Raw genomic sequence first — 18909 nt, 5'->3', positions numbered from 1 at the left:
AGGGCTCCAAAAATAATACCTCCTATTCCATGATGCTGACCCATATGTCAGAGATGGATGGTGGAATTACAGTAGTGGATGTTGAACCTTCCCACCAATATCCCATTACATTTTGTTGCTGTGTGACAGATGGCAGCAGAGGAGCAGTCTGACACAATGGCACATGGAGGTGAGGATGAAGCAGAGGGGTGGGATTTAATTCCTCCATGAAGAAAGAATGGCACCCACTGCCATTCATCGACATTTATGGAGACCAAACAGTGGTGTGAGCACAGTGAGGGGTGGGTGATACTTTTCAGCAGCTGTGACAGCAAGACACCTTCACTGGTGCAGATGTTTATAAGCAAGGCATACAGGCTCTTGTTCATGGCTGGTAAAAATGCACACAGCTAATGGTGGTGACTAGGTTGGAAAATAGCATTTTGTAGCTGAGATTTTCCTCAATCAAATGGTGTTTTTGTGCTCTTCATATCTGTTGTAGTTTCCGTAGAAATAAATAGGAGGTATTACTTTTGGAGTGATGCCCATCAACACATCCCAGTTACACTGCTGGAATGCATCTTAAGATTCATCAAAAAAAGGAATTCAGTACACATGCTCCAAGACTATCCTCTTCAAAAGCAATCTCTAAACTGCTGATGCAGGTAAGGCCTTCACAATCCAGGCACACAGCAGTTCTGTTCTTTGCTCCACCTATGCTTCCTAGCAGAGCTCTGAGATTACTTTACTTCCTTAAACAAGGCAGGCATTGCCTTTTAGAAAAGTCACATTTATGAAGCAGAATGTCATTTACTAGAGCCTATATCACTCCTTGTTCAAGAGTATGAAAAAAAAAATATATAGAAAAACACTTCTTTACTATCTTGCATTGGCTACCACCTGTAGTGAGATAAGATTGTGCAAGAGAAACACATAAAGTCACTACCATCCTTTCCTGAAACTGTATCATAAAGACTTCATACAGTGAGGAGCACAGGCACTCTAGTTCTGCCTCTTCCACATACCAGATGTTGGAGTTGCCATGAATTATTTATTGTCTGAAGACTAAACTCTAAGCTAGCACTTATTCTACAATGGAAATTGGCCACACTGCTAAAAAAAAAAAAAAAATACTAACAAGAGTGAAGTTAAAGTATTTCACTGTGATAGCAGCTCCAGCATCTTCAGAAGTTAGTTATGCTGCCTCTGTACGAGAATCACAGAACAGCTAGGGTTGGAAGGGACCTCAAGGACCATGAATCTCCAACCCCCCTGCCACACGCAGGGCCACCAACCCCCCATTTAATAGTAGAGCAGGCTGCCCAGGACCCCATCCAATCTGGCCTTGAACACCTCCGGGGACAGGGAGAGAAAGGAGGCATTTCTGAGCTGTCAGTCAAACATACTATATCAGAAAAAATACCAGCCCAAGTTCTCCAACAGAAAGTTCAGACTCAGCTGAAGAACACAGCAGGTGAGAGGAACAGCCCCTGCATGAGACACAAATTACTTGCAACTTCATTCATCAAAAAAATGAAATCGATAAGCAAGTAGATCTTCTTTAACCTAAGGACTTTTACAATAATTGCAGTGATGGTATCATCCAGTATAATACTGAAACTTAATTTATATACTGTTCAAAAGGCTTTTAATTAGACTTCCACTCTTTTGTTTTTGAATCAAAGAATTAAAGATATGCTTTCTAATCCATATATAACATTATTCCAGTAAATCACTGAACACTTTTGCTTTATCAAAACAGTCTTGTATGCTTATTAGGTGGCACTAACTATACCACCTTTTATTTCCAGTTACATAAATGAATATCTTAAATTTCTGTTCAACTCTGTTATTTCCCAAAGGCAATCTGTGAAGCCAGTAAATAAACTTTGGTTGCTTAAGTATTTTCCCTATCTTACTGAGCTGGACATACAGCCAACAACTGTATTTCAAAAAAGGACACATCTATGTTTCTCTCATTATACCAGTTGCATAATATTCCACATTATCTCAAAGCTCTCATCACTAAATAACCCAAACAGCAAATAACAACTACCCATACATTGGAAAACAAATAAGTAGAATAATCTTACTATTCATTCCTGATCCACTGAGAAAGTGTTTTGCAAACTTGAGCATATGCATTTGAAAAACAGCATTCTGTGGTTCTTTTCACTGCATGGTGTCACTATCCCCAGTTATACAAAACAGTAAAGAAACGAAGTGTCTGAGCATTTTCTGTAGACAATTATGTGATAGGATTAGATAGATGGTGAAAGGAATATAATGGAACAAGTAAACAACCAGATCTCCATTATCAGAGAGATGCTGAGCACCCACAGCTCCCTCTACATTAAACTGAGCACCTCTCAAAGGTGCTCACCTTAAGCCTTTGTGCCTAGAAATCCGAAAATTAAATCTAGACACTTCCATTGATCGTAACAAATACAGATTCAGCACCGTATTAAACACAGCAAGGAGACCTGGGTGCAGGACTTACAACCTCATATGATTTACACCTGGAAAGTGAACATTCAGTGGATTCTACATAGTTGTAGGGGTAAGGGCGCCCTCCAGGTGGCTTTTACAATGATCTTTACATAACTCTTGATACTGTACACAACACCTTAGGTTCACAGTCACTGAAAGAGTTTATCTCCAAAATCAATCCATAAAGAAAGTGATGAACTTCAGTCTCTATTTAACGGCTGAAGAATTGAAAAAGGTAAACAAAAAGAATTACCCAGTCTAACACTATAGTGTGATGGAAAGAACAATAATAGCAGGGTAGCAAAGTCTTAGGCTACAGCAAATGAGAACAAAGCCAAAGGCTGCAACCACAAAAACAAAGAAAAAAAAAACTGCTTACCTTTAGAAAACTAGAGACATACAGGTATCTCCACCAAAATATCCTTGCCTCCACTGCCAACCCTTAAATGAGGTCTGGGAAGAGATGGATCCTGGCTCCACCCCTTCCAATCACTCAAGTACATTGCCTGCACCTGAGCTCCCCTAGTTGGCCCTGCCTTTCCACCAGGTGCTCAATCACTGCTTCAAGCCATGACTCAGCATTTCTCTGCACCCAAGAATGTAGGGCAGAAATCTAAGAAAGTTTGGAATTCCTGATCTGTGCCATAAATGGGTGGTTTTTTCCTCTAGACATAGAGTAATATCCTTTCATTTTCTTATTTGACTGACATAGGGTGGATGGGAAAGTTTCTATTAACTTAAAACCATTATTCCATTTGATTTGTTGAGTTTACTTTGCCTCTTGTATATATCACACTATGCCAGTGCTGAGAACAGAACTGCTAAGAAGTTAATGACAGCAGCCTACATAGGAACCATAGTAAACTTGAAAGCTACAAAGCTTAGCTTTCACTCAATATTCTTTGTTACAGTGAGCTGATAAATACTTCTGCAATATTGTTAACCTAAAATTCCACAGAGAACTTCCTTTCCGTTTTATGTCATGTGCAATACTGAACTAAAATTGTGTTTTCCTACTAATTTTTTTTTCTTGCCATTTTTCAGGTTATTACTCTTGCAGGATCAGCTTAAGATGTGCATAATACAGGCTGGTGATAAGCAGAAGTAATGAGCCACAAGTCATGCAACATTGTGTGCAAAACCATTCACCTTTCTACGTTGTAACTGAATTAATAACATTGTTCTTTGGATTGCAAGAGACACCCACAGGAACCCAGCATTCCTCTCTCAACATTTCTGCAGCAAATGCCACAGCCCTCCTTTAGCTCAACAGAACAAGTATCAATCTCTTCATTACTCCATATTGCAGACATTACAGTCAATTATGGAAACTATAATAAAAGCAGTGGCTCCAAATTCTGATGTTTTACAGTATGCACCTCACATAGGCACTTGGTAGGGTAGAAACAGCAAGTAAATGAAAGACAAAGCAAACATACCTCCAGATTTCAGAATGACAGGTTCTTCTAGTCCAGTGAAGATCAAGAGACACGAAGAGGGGAGCTTCATTTCCCTTTACAATTGCTGGAAGACAAATTAACCACAGTTAAGGAAGCATTTAATACATAGGCAGGGCTGGTTTCTATAAGTAAAACTAAAGAATTTCTACAGAAAAACAGTAACTGTGATTTGATAGCTACACCAAGGAACAACATTTATTTGAAAAGAATCACAGAATCATAGAATGGCCTGGGTTGAAAAGGACCACAGTGATGATCTACTTTCAACCCCCTGCTATGTGCAGAGTCGCCAGCCACCAGACCAGGCTGCCCAGAGCCACATCCAGCCTGGCCTTGAATGCCTCCAGGGATGGGGCATCCACAACCTCCTTGGACAACCTGTTCCAGTGTGTCACCACCCTCTGTGTGAAAAACTTCCTCTTAATATCCAACCTAAACCTCCCCTGTCTCAGTTTAAGACCTTCCTCCTTGTCCTATCACTATCTAACCTCATAAACAGCCTTTCCCCCTCCTGTTTATACACTCCCTTCAAGTACTGGAAGGCTGCAATGAGGTCTCTCCAGAGCCTTCTCTTCTCTGAGCTAAAAGAAATTAGACAACATTGTTATACCTCCTAATAACGGAAGCTGAGAAACCATAAGCAAATCAAAGATTAGTAAGCAGTTTGGGGAAGTATTTTCTAACAGTCATATATGGAAACATGAATAATTTAAGCTCTGAGGAAGGCCAAGCACTCTTCTTAGCCAAAGAAATCCCATCAGAAAAACGTTCCTATCAGTTCTGTTGTTCATAGCCTGCGCATCACAAACGGCTGCTCCCAACCCCAAATTCCTTCTAGTGGGATACGCATACATTGCTTCTAAACTCCTGAGGGAAAACACTGCAGCTAACTGCAATGTAGGAGCAAAAGACTTGTAAAACAATCATAAAACGCTGATGCGTTTCTGTTAATCCAGAGATGGCCTATTTGGAGCCTCTGCCAAGCGAGCCCACAGGTGGATGGCTAAAAGGTAGAATCCATACACAAAGCAGAAGCCCCAGAATTCTTCTTTTAATCGTTTTCTCATTGGGAGAGAATGGAGAAGTGCAAATAACGAGGCACTTGCCATCGGCAAAGCAAGTACCAGATTTGGCACACCAGCTCCCAGTCTGTTACCGGAGGCTCCAGAAAGTAGCCTTTCCCACATCCAAGAGGCAGAACGCAAGAGAACACCGAGCAACTCATCCCAAAAACCCAACAAGTGTGCGGTGGGAGCCGGTGTCGAGCAGTGGTTTGGGCTGCCGGCTAAGGGCCAAGAGCACCTGGGAGCGGGGCGGGATCTGAGCAGGGATGTCAGCGCTGAGGGAAAGGACGATCCTGACAGGACCGACCGGCACAGCGCCCAGCACCAACGTAACGGGGTGGGAACGTCTGCCGGGAGACGAGAACGCGGCCCGCACTGCGCGGAGCGGCGGCACCCCGTGCTCCCCACACAGCCCAGCACGTAGCGAAGGGCGAGAAACGGCTCCGCGCCCTCAGCTGCTTTATTTCAATGCTGGAGCCCGAGGGCACTGATCACAGAGCTTCGGCTCTGCTGTGGTTTCGGCCATCGCAGACAGAGAAAAACTTCCCGCCGAGGGGCGGCGGGGCGGCGCAGGGCTCAGCAGCCGCCCGCTGAAGGTTGTTTACTTCCTCCGCGGCGCGCGCGCGCGCTCACCCTCCCCCCCTCACCCCTGCACTCCGCCACCACCGACTCCCCACCAGCCAATCAGAACCGCCGTTGCCCGCGCGGGGGGCGGGCACCTTTTAAACAGAAGCCGGGGGGAAGGCAGCGCCACCGCCCCCTCCCCTCGGCCTGAGGGCGCGGCCGCTCATTGGGCGAGAGCCCTGCCCGTCTCCCCGAGCTCCCGCCTTCCGTTTGACTCGCGCCGCCGAGTAGCCGCAGCGCCCCGCCCCCGCCTCCCGTAGCTGTGTGTGTGAGGCGCCGATTGGGCGCCGCCCCGCCGCTCGGCTCCCTCCCGTCAGCGCCGGCCCCGCCTCCGTCCCCACGCACCCGTCCCCAGCGCAGGAAACACCCCGCCACGCCGCGGCCGGCCTGAAGCCCCCGTCACCTCCCGTTGGCTCGCGGCGCTGTCGCTCCACCGAAGTCCCGCCTCCCCCGGATAGAGCGCGACGAAGCCCTCCCCCAGAGCGCCTCTGATTGGCCCGTTCGCCAACGGCCGCCGCTCCCCATTGGCCGTCTCTCTGCCACTCCGCCGCGCGGCGCAGCCGGCTCCCTGCTCGGGAGCTCCGCCCGCCGCCGGCCGGGGCCCCGCCTCCGTCTCTCCCGGCGCGCGCCCCCGCCCTCCGCGGTCACGTGATGTTTTTGCCGTGGTGCCGCCGAGGCCGCCCGTGTGAGTGCGAGTAGCCGGGCGCCGGCGGGAGGGTGCGGGTAGGCGGGCGTCGGGCACGCAGGCGAGCAGCGCCGGGTCCTCCGCGCCGCCCGGCTCCTCATGCGCGGCCCGCGGCGGGCGCTTCCCCGGTGAGGGCGGGTTCCCGCAGCCCGCCCCGTTTCCCCCCTTCTCCGGACCCTGCCTGGCCCCTAAGATGGCGAGCGGCATGAACGGCCCGGGCGGCAGCGGCGGCGGCGGCGGCAGCGGCGCGGCGGTCAGGGGCGGCGAGGAGGAGCCGGGCACCCGGCACGCGGGAGGCGGAGCCGTGCCCCAACAGCGGGAACCCGGCGCGGCGGGAGAGGGGGAGCCGGCGGCGGGGGACGGCGGGCGCTGCCCGTCCCCGCAGCCCCACCACCTGCTGCTGCTGCTGCGGCGCTCCCCCAGCGCTTCGCTCTGTCCGCCCGCCGAGGGCTCCGCGGGCCGCGCCGCCCTGGGCCGCGGCGGGCAGCCCCCCCCCGCGGGCCGCGCCGCGCCCCCGGCCTCGTCCTGCGGCGGCGACGACGTGAGGAAGTGCGGCTACCTGAGGAAGCAGAAGCACGGGCACAAGCGGTACTTCGTGCTGCGGGCCGAGAGCCCGCTGGCCCCCGCCCGGCTGGAGTACTACGACAGCGAGAAGAAGTTCAAGAGCAGCCTGCGGGCGGGGGGCGGCGGGGCGGCCCCTCTCTGCTGCCCGCCGCCCAAGCGGGTCATCCCGCTCTACCAGTGCTTCACCGTCAGCCGGCGCGCCGATGCCAAGCACAAGCACATCATCGCCTTGTACACCAAGGACGAGTACTTCGCTATGCTGGCGGAGAATGAGGCCGAGCAGGAGGCCTGGTACCAAGCCATCAGCGAGCTGATGAGCCAGAGCAAGAGGGGCTGCCTGGAACAGGAGGACCAGGCGGAGCAGCAGGTGGATGAGGACGACGAGCACTACGGGGCCTCCCTGAGGCCTGGCACCGTCTTCAAGGAGGTGTGGCAGGTTAACGTGAAGCCCAAAGGGCTGGGCCAGACGAAAAACCTCACTGGAGTGTATCGACTGTGCCTCTCCAGCAAGGCTATCCACCTCGTTAAGCTTAACTCAGAGGTGCCCTCTGTCCACCTACAGCTGATGAATATTCGCCGCTGCGGGCACTCGGAGAACTTCTTCTTCATTGAAGTGGGCAGATCGGCATCCATCGGGCCTGGAGAGCTCTGGATGCAAGTCGATGATTCTGTGGTGGCCCAGAACATGCACGAGACTTTTTTGGAGACCATGAAAGCGCTCAAAGCCTTTGCAGAGTTTAGGCCGCGAAGCAAAAGCCAGTCTTCTGGTGGCGGTGGTGGTACCAATCCCATCTCCTTCATCACCACTAGGAGGCACCTGGGCAACCTGCCCCCCAGCCAGACGGGCTTGCAGAGAAGATCGAGAACTGAGAGTGTGGTTGGAGGGACGCCTCCTACCACTAAGAGCAGCAACTCCTACCGCTTCAGGACATCCAGTGAGGGAGAAGGAACCATGACTAGACCTTTCAGGTCAGTGACAGGGAGCCTGATCCACCTCAACACCGCCAGGATGAATTTGGGCCGGCAAGAAGGGAGTGGAAGGTACGTTAGAGCCGCATTCAGCTCGTCATATCACACTAGGTCTGCTTCGCTGCCTGTGTCTCATTTTCCCTCCACTACAAGTCCCATCAGTGTTTCTTCCAGCAGTGGCCATGGCTCTGCTTCAGACATGTTGACCAGGCCTTCCAGCTCCTCTGTTTGTGGCTCTCCAAGTGATGGGGGATTTATCTCTTCTGATGAGTATGGCTCCAGCCCTGGAGATTTCAGGTACTTTAGGGTCCGGAGTAATACACCAGATTCCTTGGGAAACACACCACCTATCAGAGAGGAGAATTGTCTGAGTGAGTACATGTCCATGAGTAAGCAGCAAGCAGACGATAGCTCAAGAGATGATTATATGGAAGCTGAAAAGTGTTTCAGAAAAAGAACTTACTCTCTAACTAAACCAACTTCTGTAGCAGTGCAGCAGAAAACAACACAAACCACAGCTTTGTTAGATGAAGATTCCGTAGGAAATCATGGACGATTACTTTACTCTGAAACACCAAAATTGAAAGGTAACCATGAATTGGAGTACAATGACAGTAATCTTGATTCTATATGCAACCAAAGCAGGAGTAAAGCCAGGGATGATGGATACATGCCAATGATGCCAGGCGTTGCATCCTCTCTGTCAAGTAACAGCGATTATTTGCCAATGACTCCTAAAAGTATGTCTGTTCCAAAACAGATTAACAATTCATGGTCACCATCTCAAGTTGACTCAAGAGGATATATGATGATGTTTCCAAAGGCAAGCTCTTCACCTGTACGGAGTCCTTTAACTGGATTTATATCTAAAGGTAGTAACGAGAAGATTGTAAACAACGAATACATGGATATGTCACCTGGTAATTCAGCTCCAAAGCATCCCGGTGATTCAAATTACATACATACCAGTTCTGTTTCCAAAGGTTTCAGTTCGTATTTTTCTTTGCCTCGAAGCTTTAAGGCACTAACAGGACAAAATGGTGACCACAGTGAATATGTTCCAATGTCTTCACCTGGAAAACTCCTGTATGGTGGACCAGAAAATGTAAAAAGCACCAACAGCGAAGTTCTGTCTAATGGCATCTCTAAGTCACCGATGGTGAAAGGTTCAGATGAAGGACTGGTGCAGAATAGGGCTATGCGGCCAACAAGACTCCCCCTCGGTACAAGAGGGAGTAATACTATCCCAAGAATGTATGATCGCACAGTTCCACCTGAGCCTGCGAGTCCTGGTGAATACATCAATATTGATTTTAATGAAAAAGCAAGTAATACACCGTATTCTTTATCTGCAGAAGGATCGCCGTCATCTCTGGGCTCAAGTAGTGACCACAGACAGTCCCCGCTCTCAGATTATATGAGTGTTGACTTGGATGTACAGTCACCAAAAGTAGCGAAAGAACTATCTAACTCTTTAACAGATATTTCAATTTATGCAAGTTCCAGTATTCCTGGAAGCCAACAAAATCCTGATTATGCTAGGCTCTCCTTTGGTACTGCGTGTGTTAGCGCTGCGAGTAACAGGACTGATGATTACACAGAGATGACGTTCAACATGGCAGCAACACCACCTCGGCCCTTCGCTGCTGAATCCGATGATGGTGTGAAGATGGATAGTCCTTCTTCCATAGTTAACAGACTGTGCATTGTTGATCGATATGCTGGTAGCAGTAGCTTTTCTGTTCCTAGCGCTGAGCCTCCAATGGGACCGAAAGTTATTCGAGCTGATCCTCAAGGCAGGAGGAGACACAGTTCTGAAACCTTCTCTTCTGCTGGGACTGTGACAACATCCTCCTCTTTCTTTACTGATAGTAGCAAAAGACACAGCTCTGCCTCATTTGATAATGTTTGGTTAAAACCAGATGAAAGCATTTCTGATGGTCAGGAAAACAAAATGTCCAGGGATACCTCAACTGGATTTCAGAATGGCTTAAACTACATAGCTCTGAATTTGTGCGATGATCCAATAAGCTGTGAGGCAAGTACTGGGACGCCGACTTGCCATCTCCAAAATGGTACTTCAAGTTTGGACAGTGGAGCGTACGTAAGCATAGACTTCACCAGGTCTGATGGTCTGAAGTGTAACGCTGCACGAAAAGGTTTGTACCTTTACAAGCATTTTCCTTTCATGCATGCTTAACTATAGGAATTAAATTGTAACCTAATACTAAAATGTGATCTTAAGAATGGGGTAAATGTTGCTATATAATCTGTGTTCCAGTACAGCTTGTCCTGTGGTAGCGCAGTCACCTAACGACTGAACAAACACAGCAGAGGACGTGGTCCTTGGCCTGCAGGGTGTAGGTTTATGTAACTCTCCTAGGCAATTAGAAGTGTTATCAAACTGCCATCTGCTCAGATATTTTTTATAAAGTAATTTTGCTAGTATAAACATCTATCATTCTATGTTTTGAATTCTTGTTCTGAGGTTATGATAGCTCTTCTTTTCTCCAATTTAATTTTCTCTTCCTCCTTTCTTATACTTAGATGGTTTTTCCAACTGTATTGAAATTGAAATTAAGTATTTTGTGTCGTGGATAAGGAGAGCTGAAAGCTGGTAAATTAGGTTTAGAAATCAAAAGGTGGGGCTTGGATTTGTTTATTGCAGTAAACGTGGGTGAAATGCGTATTTTAGAGCGTGGTGTGTGCAGATGTGTATGCATTTATTTATTTGAATCTTAGGTAAACAAGCTCACTTCTCTTTTTCTCCTGAAGGTTTGGTGTGCTACTTTTGAGGTCTGCTCTCCTGAGTATCACAGTGTCCCCTGCAGAAGCCATTCCTGGTGGCTAGGTGGGGTTGTGAGGGGCTCCTGCCCTTGCACTCACTGCCAACTGAGCAATGTCTGAGGGCATCTGCCGTGCAGAGATCTGCCTGTTAGAAGGCAGTGAGTAGCACCTGTGGTAGAGGCAGAACTGACTCTGAGGGGATAAACTGTAGGTCTGAAGCTTTGGAGAAGGGGCTGCTCGCTCTCAAGCTGGCAGCAAAGTCTTGCTGAACTGAATGTAAAGCAGTTTGAAGTGTGTGTAGAAATTTAGGGTGCTGGTGATGGAGAGGGAGGATATGGGCATATGGAGAGAGGCTTCTATTCGTACAGTCAGGTCTTTACTGTCATGGTGGAAGCAAATAATAACTGGCTGTTGGTGTTGTTATGCATATCTTCTGGCCAAACAGTACTGTAGGATTGTCTTGGAAGCATAATATCTCTTCTAGTACTAGTGGCCTGCACAACTCCTTACAGTAATACACCTACCCAGGCAGAAAACCATGTGTGTTGTAAGTGTTGTTTTCTTCTCTTTGCAAATGCGTGTGTAGTCAATAATTGATGACTGCTAAGAGGAAATATTTAATCACTGTTGGACATTGATGTTTGTCTACTTGTCTGTCAATAGAGATAGCAGTAAAGGGACAGGCTGCTTCTGCTTTTTATTTTTTTTTAGTTACAGTTTTAAATTAAATGATACTTTTTTCCCCTAGTTTCACTTTAAAACTGTCTGAAGACGGAAGGTATTGTAGCAGCTTAAAATTGTGTAGCCCTTAATAGGGGAAGGTGTAAGCCTGACTCAGCTAGCATGCCATTCACAGTCTGGCAGCAGTGCTTGGGGCTGCTCAGAAATGTGTGGTTTGCCTCAGTGGTTTTTTTTCCCTGCTTTGTTTTGTTGGTTGGAATCAAATTTAGAAGACGTTGAAAGTTGCCAGTCCAAGAAGTGCTTTCTTCCAAAGTTAGTCTTTCAGCACTTCAAAGATTTTTCTGCTAAGTCAAAGAGAAGCTGACTGTCGTAGTGTTTGTTTTTTTAGAAGCACCCCCAAAGACAGCAGAACTGCTGCTTCATCTTATTTCCATCACATAACTAAAATGTGTATAATTTCTCAAGAGTGGGAAAAAAAAACAACAAAGGTGATTTCATTTAGTCTCGGCTGTAAATACTACATACTAAGAGCACTTTCCAAGGGACTGGTTAGAAAATGTACTTACTTTAAATGTTTTGTTTACTGCAGCTTCAGCAAAATATCCCCAGGCCTGTGCTTGGATTTTTTTCCATGTCTATTACAAGTTGCAGGGGGAAGGAGCCTTGCTGCTGGTGTGTTTTGCTTCCAGTCTGCTTTCTGGAAATGAAACATGCATTAAAATGAAGTGAAAGAAGCTGCGTATATATTAAAAAAAAACAAAAACAAAACAACAACAACAACAACAAACATGGATGCTGGCAGGAAATTAAGTGTGAGAATAGTAAGAGCTTAGGTTGGTGTTGCCCCACTAGGCCTAAAAAGCAAAGAAATTTTTAAAACTCTGCTTCAAAACAAGGCCTAAGAGTTTTCCACAAAGGGGACATAAAATATTTACGGTGTGCAGGAGGAGGGCAGGTAGAGGTGTGGGCACATTCGCTTCCAGGTGGCTCATGGAGTGGGGAGTGGATTGCAGAGCAGCCTGGGCTAAAACACAGAGTTATGAGTTGCTGGTGTTTTGTCATGGCTTAAAATTGTTGATTTTAAAGATATTGTTTTTCAGTCACGTATTAAATCATGTGTTTGAGCTGTAGCAAGCCTGGTTTTAGAAGTCTGTATTCCCTAACCAGCTTACCAGTTTCTGATGTGACGAAGCTTTTATTTTAATATTTAAAAAGAATGTCTAATCCAGAAAAAAAATGTTCCAGTTCCATTTTGAGTAGTGAAAATAAATCCCTATTATCAAAACCTCTGATATCCTGACGAGGAGGTGCAGGGTACCTGTGTGTAATTGATAGTTTTAATACTTTTGGGGTCTTTGCATGAGTGAGTGCTGTCTTCATTTCTGCATCCCACTTTTCTAGTCTTCGCCTGAAAAATGGTCTGAGGTGAAAGAAATACATTCTTAAGGAAAATATTTACTAGGTGCATTTACCCTTTACTTCCTAGGAAGGAGCTCCCCATATTTACTAAACTCTATCATGTGGAGATCTTTAATCTCCCTGAACTGCAGTTGTGCTGGAAGGAAAACACTTCCCAACTTTTGTTTGCTTTTTTTATTTGCTTAAGTTAGATATTGTGTACAGTGACTCAACTGCATTCTCCGAACTGCTGAGAGTGAAATGGAGAGAGAGATTTCCAATGCATCATTGCCCCCTCATTGTAATTCCCAAACTACTTCTGCTTCAGGTTCACTGATGCAAATCAAACTTTTTTTTTTCCCCCTTCTCCATTCATGAAATGGATGGAGGAGGGGAGGGCACTAATTTGAACTGATAAACAACTGGCTTGCAATTCAACTTTTATTTTAGATTTAGGCAAAATTGAGGTCAGGTTTATGTTGAATACTACGATAAAAAGAAAATAAGATTCTGATTTTGAGTGCTTGAAGTTTAAGGAGGTCATTAGCAAAACAGTTTCATCATGAGATTGTTACACAATATTGAAGCAAGCGGTTTGCAGTTTTGATTACGTGAATCTGAGTCATGAAATTTTGTGCTAGGAGTACGGAACACAAAAGCTACTTCAAACAGGGCTTAGCTAATGTATACCTTGTTGTTGGACCTTGTAGAAACTGGGGATGATAATGAGAATGGGGTGGTAATAAACTGCATAATGGGTCATATATAATAAAAGTTTCTTCAGACATAATTAGAAATACTGAACTTACAAAGATACCCTGGACTCCAAAAAACAAAACAGACTGTTCAGAGTAAATGCAGCGCTCAGTTTAATACTGACCCACCTGTTTTACACCTACTCTTTAATCTTACCTCTACCTGATATCCTGATGGTATGTTCAGGCATTATTTCAGAAGTTCTCTAAAGTGCAGGATTATAATTTAAATGTTCCTCACCTTTTTAATCTCCTGTGTGAGGTTGCTGTGTATGCTCTGGGGAGCTGGGAGGAGGGAGAACAAGTACAACTGTAAAGGAAAACTTTGATTCTAAATTGTCCGGGTCCTTTATGGTACTTGTGTATTTCAGATGCAAAGTCTTGAATATGATGAACAATGTGCACTTTGAGAAGTTCAGAAGCTGGAAGTTTTAGCTATTGCAAATATAGTAAATTACAGTTTACAGGATACCAGACAAATAACTGCCCCTTTGGATTTCAGAGCCGTGGTTTGTAGAAGTTTGCTTCAAACTGAGGCTCGTTTGTATCAGCAGAACATTTGGAGTAGGGAACTGCTTAAAAATAGCTTGAACAACCCTACTGAAATGCATCTGAACGCTGCCACGCAGCCAAAGTCTTGCAAGTAGTGTAGGGATAATAATTCTTTGAAGGAAAAAAACCAAAACTTGAAGTCTTGCTGTAACAGATGCTACTTTGTCTTGAGTGACTAACTGTAAAAATATAGGGTAACTTTTTCTAGTAGCATACAAGCTACTGAAGGCTGAACAGATTTTTGCCTTGCAGTGTGGGAGTGAGTTAATTATGACATATTTGACCAGGAATCAGCTGGGTTTTACTTGTGCTCGGTGAGAAAATCTGCGCTGAGAACGTTCCCCTGCTGCTGGGAGCGAATGCCTGCAGAGAGTGTTGGGGCGCTCCTGGAAATCAGCTTCCCAGACTAAGGCTTGCAGCTGATGTTCGTGTGTCTTTCGGGAAGTCTGACTTCTGTGCTTGTCCTGTAGGTTTATGCACTGCTATGGGAAGCAGGAGTTTTGGGAGGAATCTGATACTGATGCAAACTGGCTTTTTAATTTGTTTCTTCAGTCTTTTGATGAAATTTTAAGTATCTTATTGTCCTAGCCCTTCCCTCCTGTGCTGCTAGAGGGGCAGGCAGGTGGGGCTGTGGGATGCTGTCCCTGGGGCTGGCTGTGGGGCCCGGTGGCGTGTTAGCAGGACGTTCAGCTGGGAGCTCTGCTGCCTCTGTGTATGTCCTTCTTTATGAAAGGATCTTTAACAAGTTTTCTTCATATAGAGATGGCTGGGAAGGGAGGGCTTATGCCTTGAGGTTTTGGATGGTACAAGAAGAGGTTGTATTGCTGTGTTGTGATTGGTGTGTGCCTGTGTGCTCTCCTGGTGGGTCTGTGGTGCTCCCAGCACATGCTGAATAGTACCCAGTGTGCTGACTGAAGTAACAAGGTTGTTTTTTTCCTGATCCAAAGCAGGAAACAAACTCTGCAGTGATTTTGTTTAACTACTGTTGTGATCAAGTGTGTCATTCTTCAATCCAAAGGAAAGTGGAATGTTAAAACTGGAAGGCAGGTGAGAGAGGAGAGCCTCCTGTTTTCTGGGGGTGTTTATTATTGCTGTTTTATCCTAAAAATGTAGTGCTTGTATGACTCATCCATCAGTGGTTTGTGAGGACCTGGCTGGAGATGAGCCCCATGGCCTCCCCGTAAGTCGCTGTTTGGCTGTCTTTCACATTTAGCTTTGGCATGTCTACAGCAATCCAGTGATTGACTTGTGCTGTTGTCTTATTAAAGCAGAACCTTACAGTTTAGAGCAATTAATAAAAAGGAAAAAGTGTGTTCTAGTTTTAATCAAGCCCCGTGTCTCTGTAAAGGTCACTGTGCTTAGAGGTGGTTACGTGTTAGTTGGGAGCCTTCATCAGTTGGGATGTGTGACATTCTTGAGGACAGGGGGGAGACAAAAGTAAATGAGCCTGACTCATCAAAGGCATCTCCGAGGCGTTGCTTGACATCACAAGAATATCTTATCTAAAAGATCTTGAACATGCAAGTGTTTGGATTTCTGGAGATTTTCTTTGGGTGGGGCACTACCCCTACAGCAGCAGTGTAATAGGCTGGGAAGTGTTTTCTGCCTTGATGAACTGCATCTTGAGGGATAAAGGTTGATTAATTCAGAACACTGTTTTTCTAGCCATTTTGCTGTATACTTGAATGCTAACAGTCCAAATTGCTAGTGTGTGTATCTGTACAGGTGTGTGCTATGTGCCAGTGATTTGTGAGTTAAGTGTGAGGGCTGATCTTCCTTAATCTGGGAAGAAAGGGCTTTTGAAAGAGATGGTTTATACTGAAATTAATACGGTTAAGATTTAGATGTAATTCCAAGGTGATGATACAATCTAATGTGACCAAAGAAAATTCAGAGATTTTTAATTAATGCTGAAAGATGAGCGGTGCTTGTTTTTACTGCATAATAGGCATGTGTGCATCGTGAACTTACAAGTATCACATCGAATTATTATTTCATTTATGCAGTATATAAGAAGAGTATTTCTTTTCTCGCTAGGACACGAAGGGCTCATAAATGTGCTAATCAATTGGAGAAAGTTTTCACTTGTAAGAGAATGGTATTTTGTGGAATGACAGAAGATAACAACATGTTGGTTTTCTATTTCTCACAGTCATGGGAAAGATGAAATACAAGAATTCTGGTAAAATTTCCTTCTAAATTTATAGGGGCATTAATGAATAATATCCTCCTTTTGCAGGAGATGGTGTGATTCTTTCCCATGCTTGTGCCAGGCTTTGTTCTTACTGAACAGGTGAATTTGCAGTAGGACTTTCTTGACACGTGGGTGGCTGGAGCCTGAAATGTTTTTGGGATCTGATGTTTGTTTTCACACAGATGTCTTTGGACACCTGGAGTTTGCAGAGTTCTGAATGCACATGATGCTTTGTTAAATAAATGAGAGCCTGTCGTATACAAGATCAGGAAGAGCTACTGATGTGACCCATGTGATAACTCATTCATGTGAAACTCCCATTTAAAGTGTTGACAAATATTACAGTTTTTATGACAGCTTATTGCCAACTGAATTAATATGGCCTTGATAAACCATTAAGCAGTGCAGAAAGACACCTCCTTAAGTCCAGGTACCTTGGGTTTCCTGGTGTAAGCAGCTGGTGCTTGCTGGGGTGAATGAGCTGAGGGCACTCATAAGTATTCCAACTCATCTCCAGCTTGTTTGTAAATAGAAGTCTAAAACAATGTGGGCTAGGGGGTCAAAAAGAAGCAAAAATAGTTCATGGACTATCATGTGTTCTAAGTTTGTTTATTAGAAATAATTGCAAGCTGCTTGGTTTTCAATAATAGCATCACTGTTCACGCTTTTGGAGTATTTGCTTTTGTGTGAGGGATGTTTGGAGGTATTTGCCATCTATATTTAACTCTGCGGTGTTTTTTTGGGTGGTGGTGCTGTTTTGTATTGTTTGCTTTTAGAAACGTGTTTTTAAGTTGCAGATTGTGGTGAGCAGGGTAGTAGTTAAGAATGAGCTTAAAAACTGAACAGGCTTGATTTTGAGGTCATTCAGACAATACTATGAAGTGAATCTGTCACCCTATTCATGCAGAAGCTGAGCAGGTAGGCAGGAGTGAGATCCTCTATTCAGTGCTACCAGCATGAGTGCATTAGTCCCCATCTTGAAGAGCCCACCAGTCAGAAGACAAAGTTGGAGAGATGGATGAAACTTAATGTGCTGGGGTGGAGAGCAAGATAGTGATCAAGGTGGCTGCCATTGGTAGTGAAGATAAGCACCTGGAAGAGATGAAAGGCTGTCTGAGAAAGGTTGTGAGAGAGGAAGCTGGTGGAGGCACTTGGAAGGGCACGCACAAGGCAGGCAGTAATGGGAGGTAGACCTATAAATACGGTGGTTGTAATGGTTTATATGACTTGAAGAGGATGAGGTAAATGTCAGAACATGGGCCAGGTTATTAATTTTGGTGAGAGGAATGTGGGCCAACGTGTATCTCCGAGTTAGGAGCATGTCCTGGTGTTTACTTCTCCCTCTTAGATGTGGAATGCGTTGTTTTTGTTGTTGTTTTGTTGTTGTAAGTTAGGTTTCCTGCAGCCACGTGACTGATGGATTTGGTGCAGCAGGGATGTGGGGATGTGTGATGGAGCACAGAATCACCCTGTGTGGGGTCACTGTGCATTCAGTTAATGGGATGTGGACCTGCATCTTACGATCTTCCTGAGACTTCGATCCAAAAGCAAATGGGGGTGATGAAGCTGCTCTGGCATTACTGTTTCTTTTTTGTTTCTGTTGTAGCTGATCTTTAGGCAGCATCTCCAGATTCAGGCAGTCTTCTAATGTTAGGGGCCTGGGGGTGTATTCACCTTCAGATCTATAACTGGTGTAAGTGCACTGGGAGTCCAGCTTAAGGAGGTCTGAGCACACACTTGATTAAAACTTGGCTGTGTATAGGCATAGTGTAACTGACCTCTTGTGAGCTCTGGAGCTGCCTCTGAGAGCTGAAGGCTCTCTCTGTGGCTGCTTGTGTGCTGGGATTGAGAGGGTTTTGCCTCATGCATGCAGTCCGATCCTCCTCTTCCGTTCCTGCAAAAACGAGGGCTGTGGGGATTCTCATGCAGACTCAATGACATGATAATTAGAAAATGGAAAAAAATCAATGCATGCCACTGCTTGGTGTGGTAGCAGGCAGGGGCTGATGCAGAGCGCTCTGTGCAGGCACACGTGGGCTGAAGGCAGGGCTGAGGGCGGTGTGGTCGCCTGGTATGTGGCTGCGCAGCAAGTTTCTGCCTTTGACAGTCACTTATGGCAACAGAGGTGAGAGAAGAAAAGTGCTGAATGCTTTCAAGTGTCAATGACTAAAGGGGTTGGGAAGAGCAAAGGATGAATTAGAAGATGTGAAACTTCCTTATAGAAAGGAAATGTCGTGAAAAGAGACTTGAAAGGTGTGGGGCCGTGCATTTAGTCATGAATGACAGTGTCTTTTGTCTCTGAGTTGCGTTGGTGGGAATGGCTGCACCCGTTCAAAGCAGACCTGCGAGCAGACATCGCCTGGCTGAGGAAGAGCAGGGCAGGCTGATAGAGCACCTCCCCTAGGCATGCTCTCAGCCTCTGATGCTTTTTCAGCTTGGGGGATTTCCTGAGCCTGATGCTGTGTGTCTGTTTCATAACCTGGTATGGGTCTTTGCTCCAAGTACTTTTCCAGTCTCTCTGATGCTGTGTAATGCTGTGTATCTGCGGCAGCCTCTGGTCACCCAGTGCATGCTGTACACAGGCCTCTTTGCATCTATTTTGGACCTGACTTCTTTTGGCAGCCCCATCATTGTGTATTGGAGGAGATAATGAGCCCTATCTTTCCCCTCCATGCCACTTAGGATTTTGTAGATGTTGCATCCTCTT

The 18909-nt window shown here is 45.8% G+C and overlaps 1 protein-coding gene and 1 long non-coding RNA gene across 5 annotated transcripts in view; one reads left to right on the top strand and one right to left on the bottom strand.

The window, feature by feature from the left end:
- LOC116229782 (uncharacterized) overlaps window positions 1-6251 on the bottom strand; it is a 60392-nt gene extending 54141 nt beyond the window's left edge. The window contains exons 1-2 of the long non-coding RNA XR_016470985.1: window positions 5963-6251; window positions 3909-3993 (exon numbers count right to left, since the gene is read on the bottom strand). This is a non-coding gene — a long non-coding RNA (uncharacterized LOC116229782). The remainder of the gene's footprint in view (window positions 1-3908; window positions 3994-5962) is intronic.
- IRS4 (insulin receptor substrate 4) overlaps window positions 6243-18909 on the top strand; it is a 27756-nt gene continuing 15089 nt past the window's right edge. For 3 of the 4 annotated variants that reach the window (XM_090150074.1, XM_090150073.1, XM_090150072.1), the window contains exon 1: window positions 6243-9994. In XM_090150074.1, the coding sequence (XP_090006200.1) occupies window positions 6496-9994 (3499 nt within the window). In that variant the 5' untranslated portion in view covers window positions 6243-6495. The remainder of the gene's footprint in view (window positions 9995-18909) is intronic. The other variant, XM_031594472.2, reaches the window with a different exon arrangement.

This window comes from Phasianus colchicus, chromosome 14 (assembly GCF_987193195.1).
Source record: "Phasianus colchicus chromosome 14, bPhaCol1.hap1.1, whole genome shotgun sequence".
Taxonomy (NCBI): domain Eukaryota; kingdom Metazoa; phylum Chordata; class Aves; order Galliformes; family Phasianidae; genus Phasianus; species Phasianus colchicus.
The sequence above is the reverse complement of the archived record's forward strand: the minus strand, read 5'-3'. Positions and strand labels throughout refer to the sequence as shown.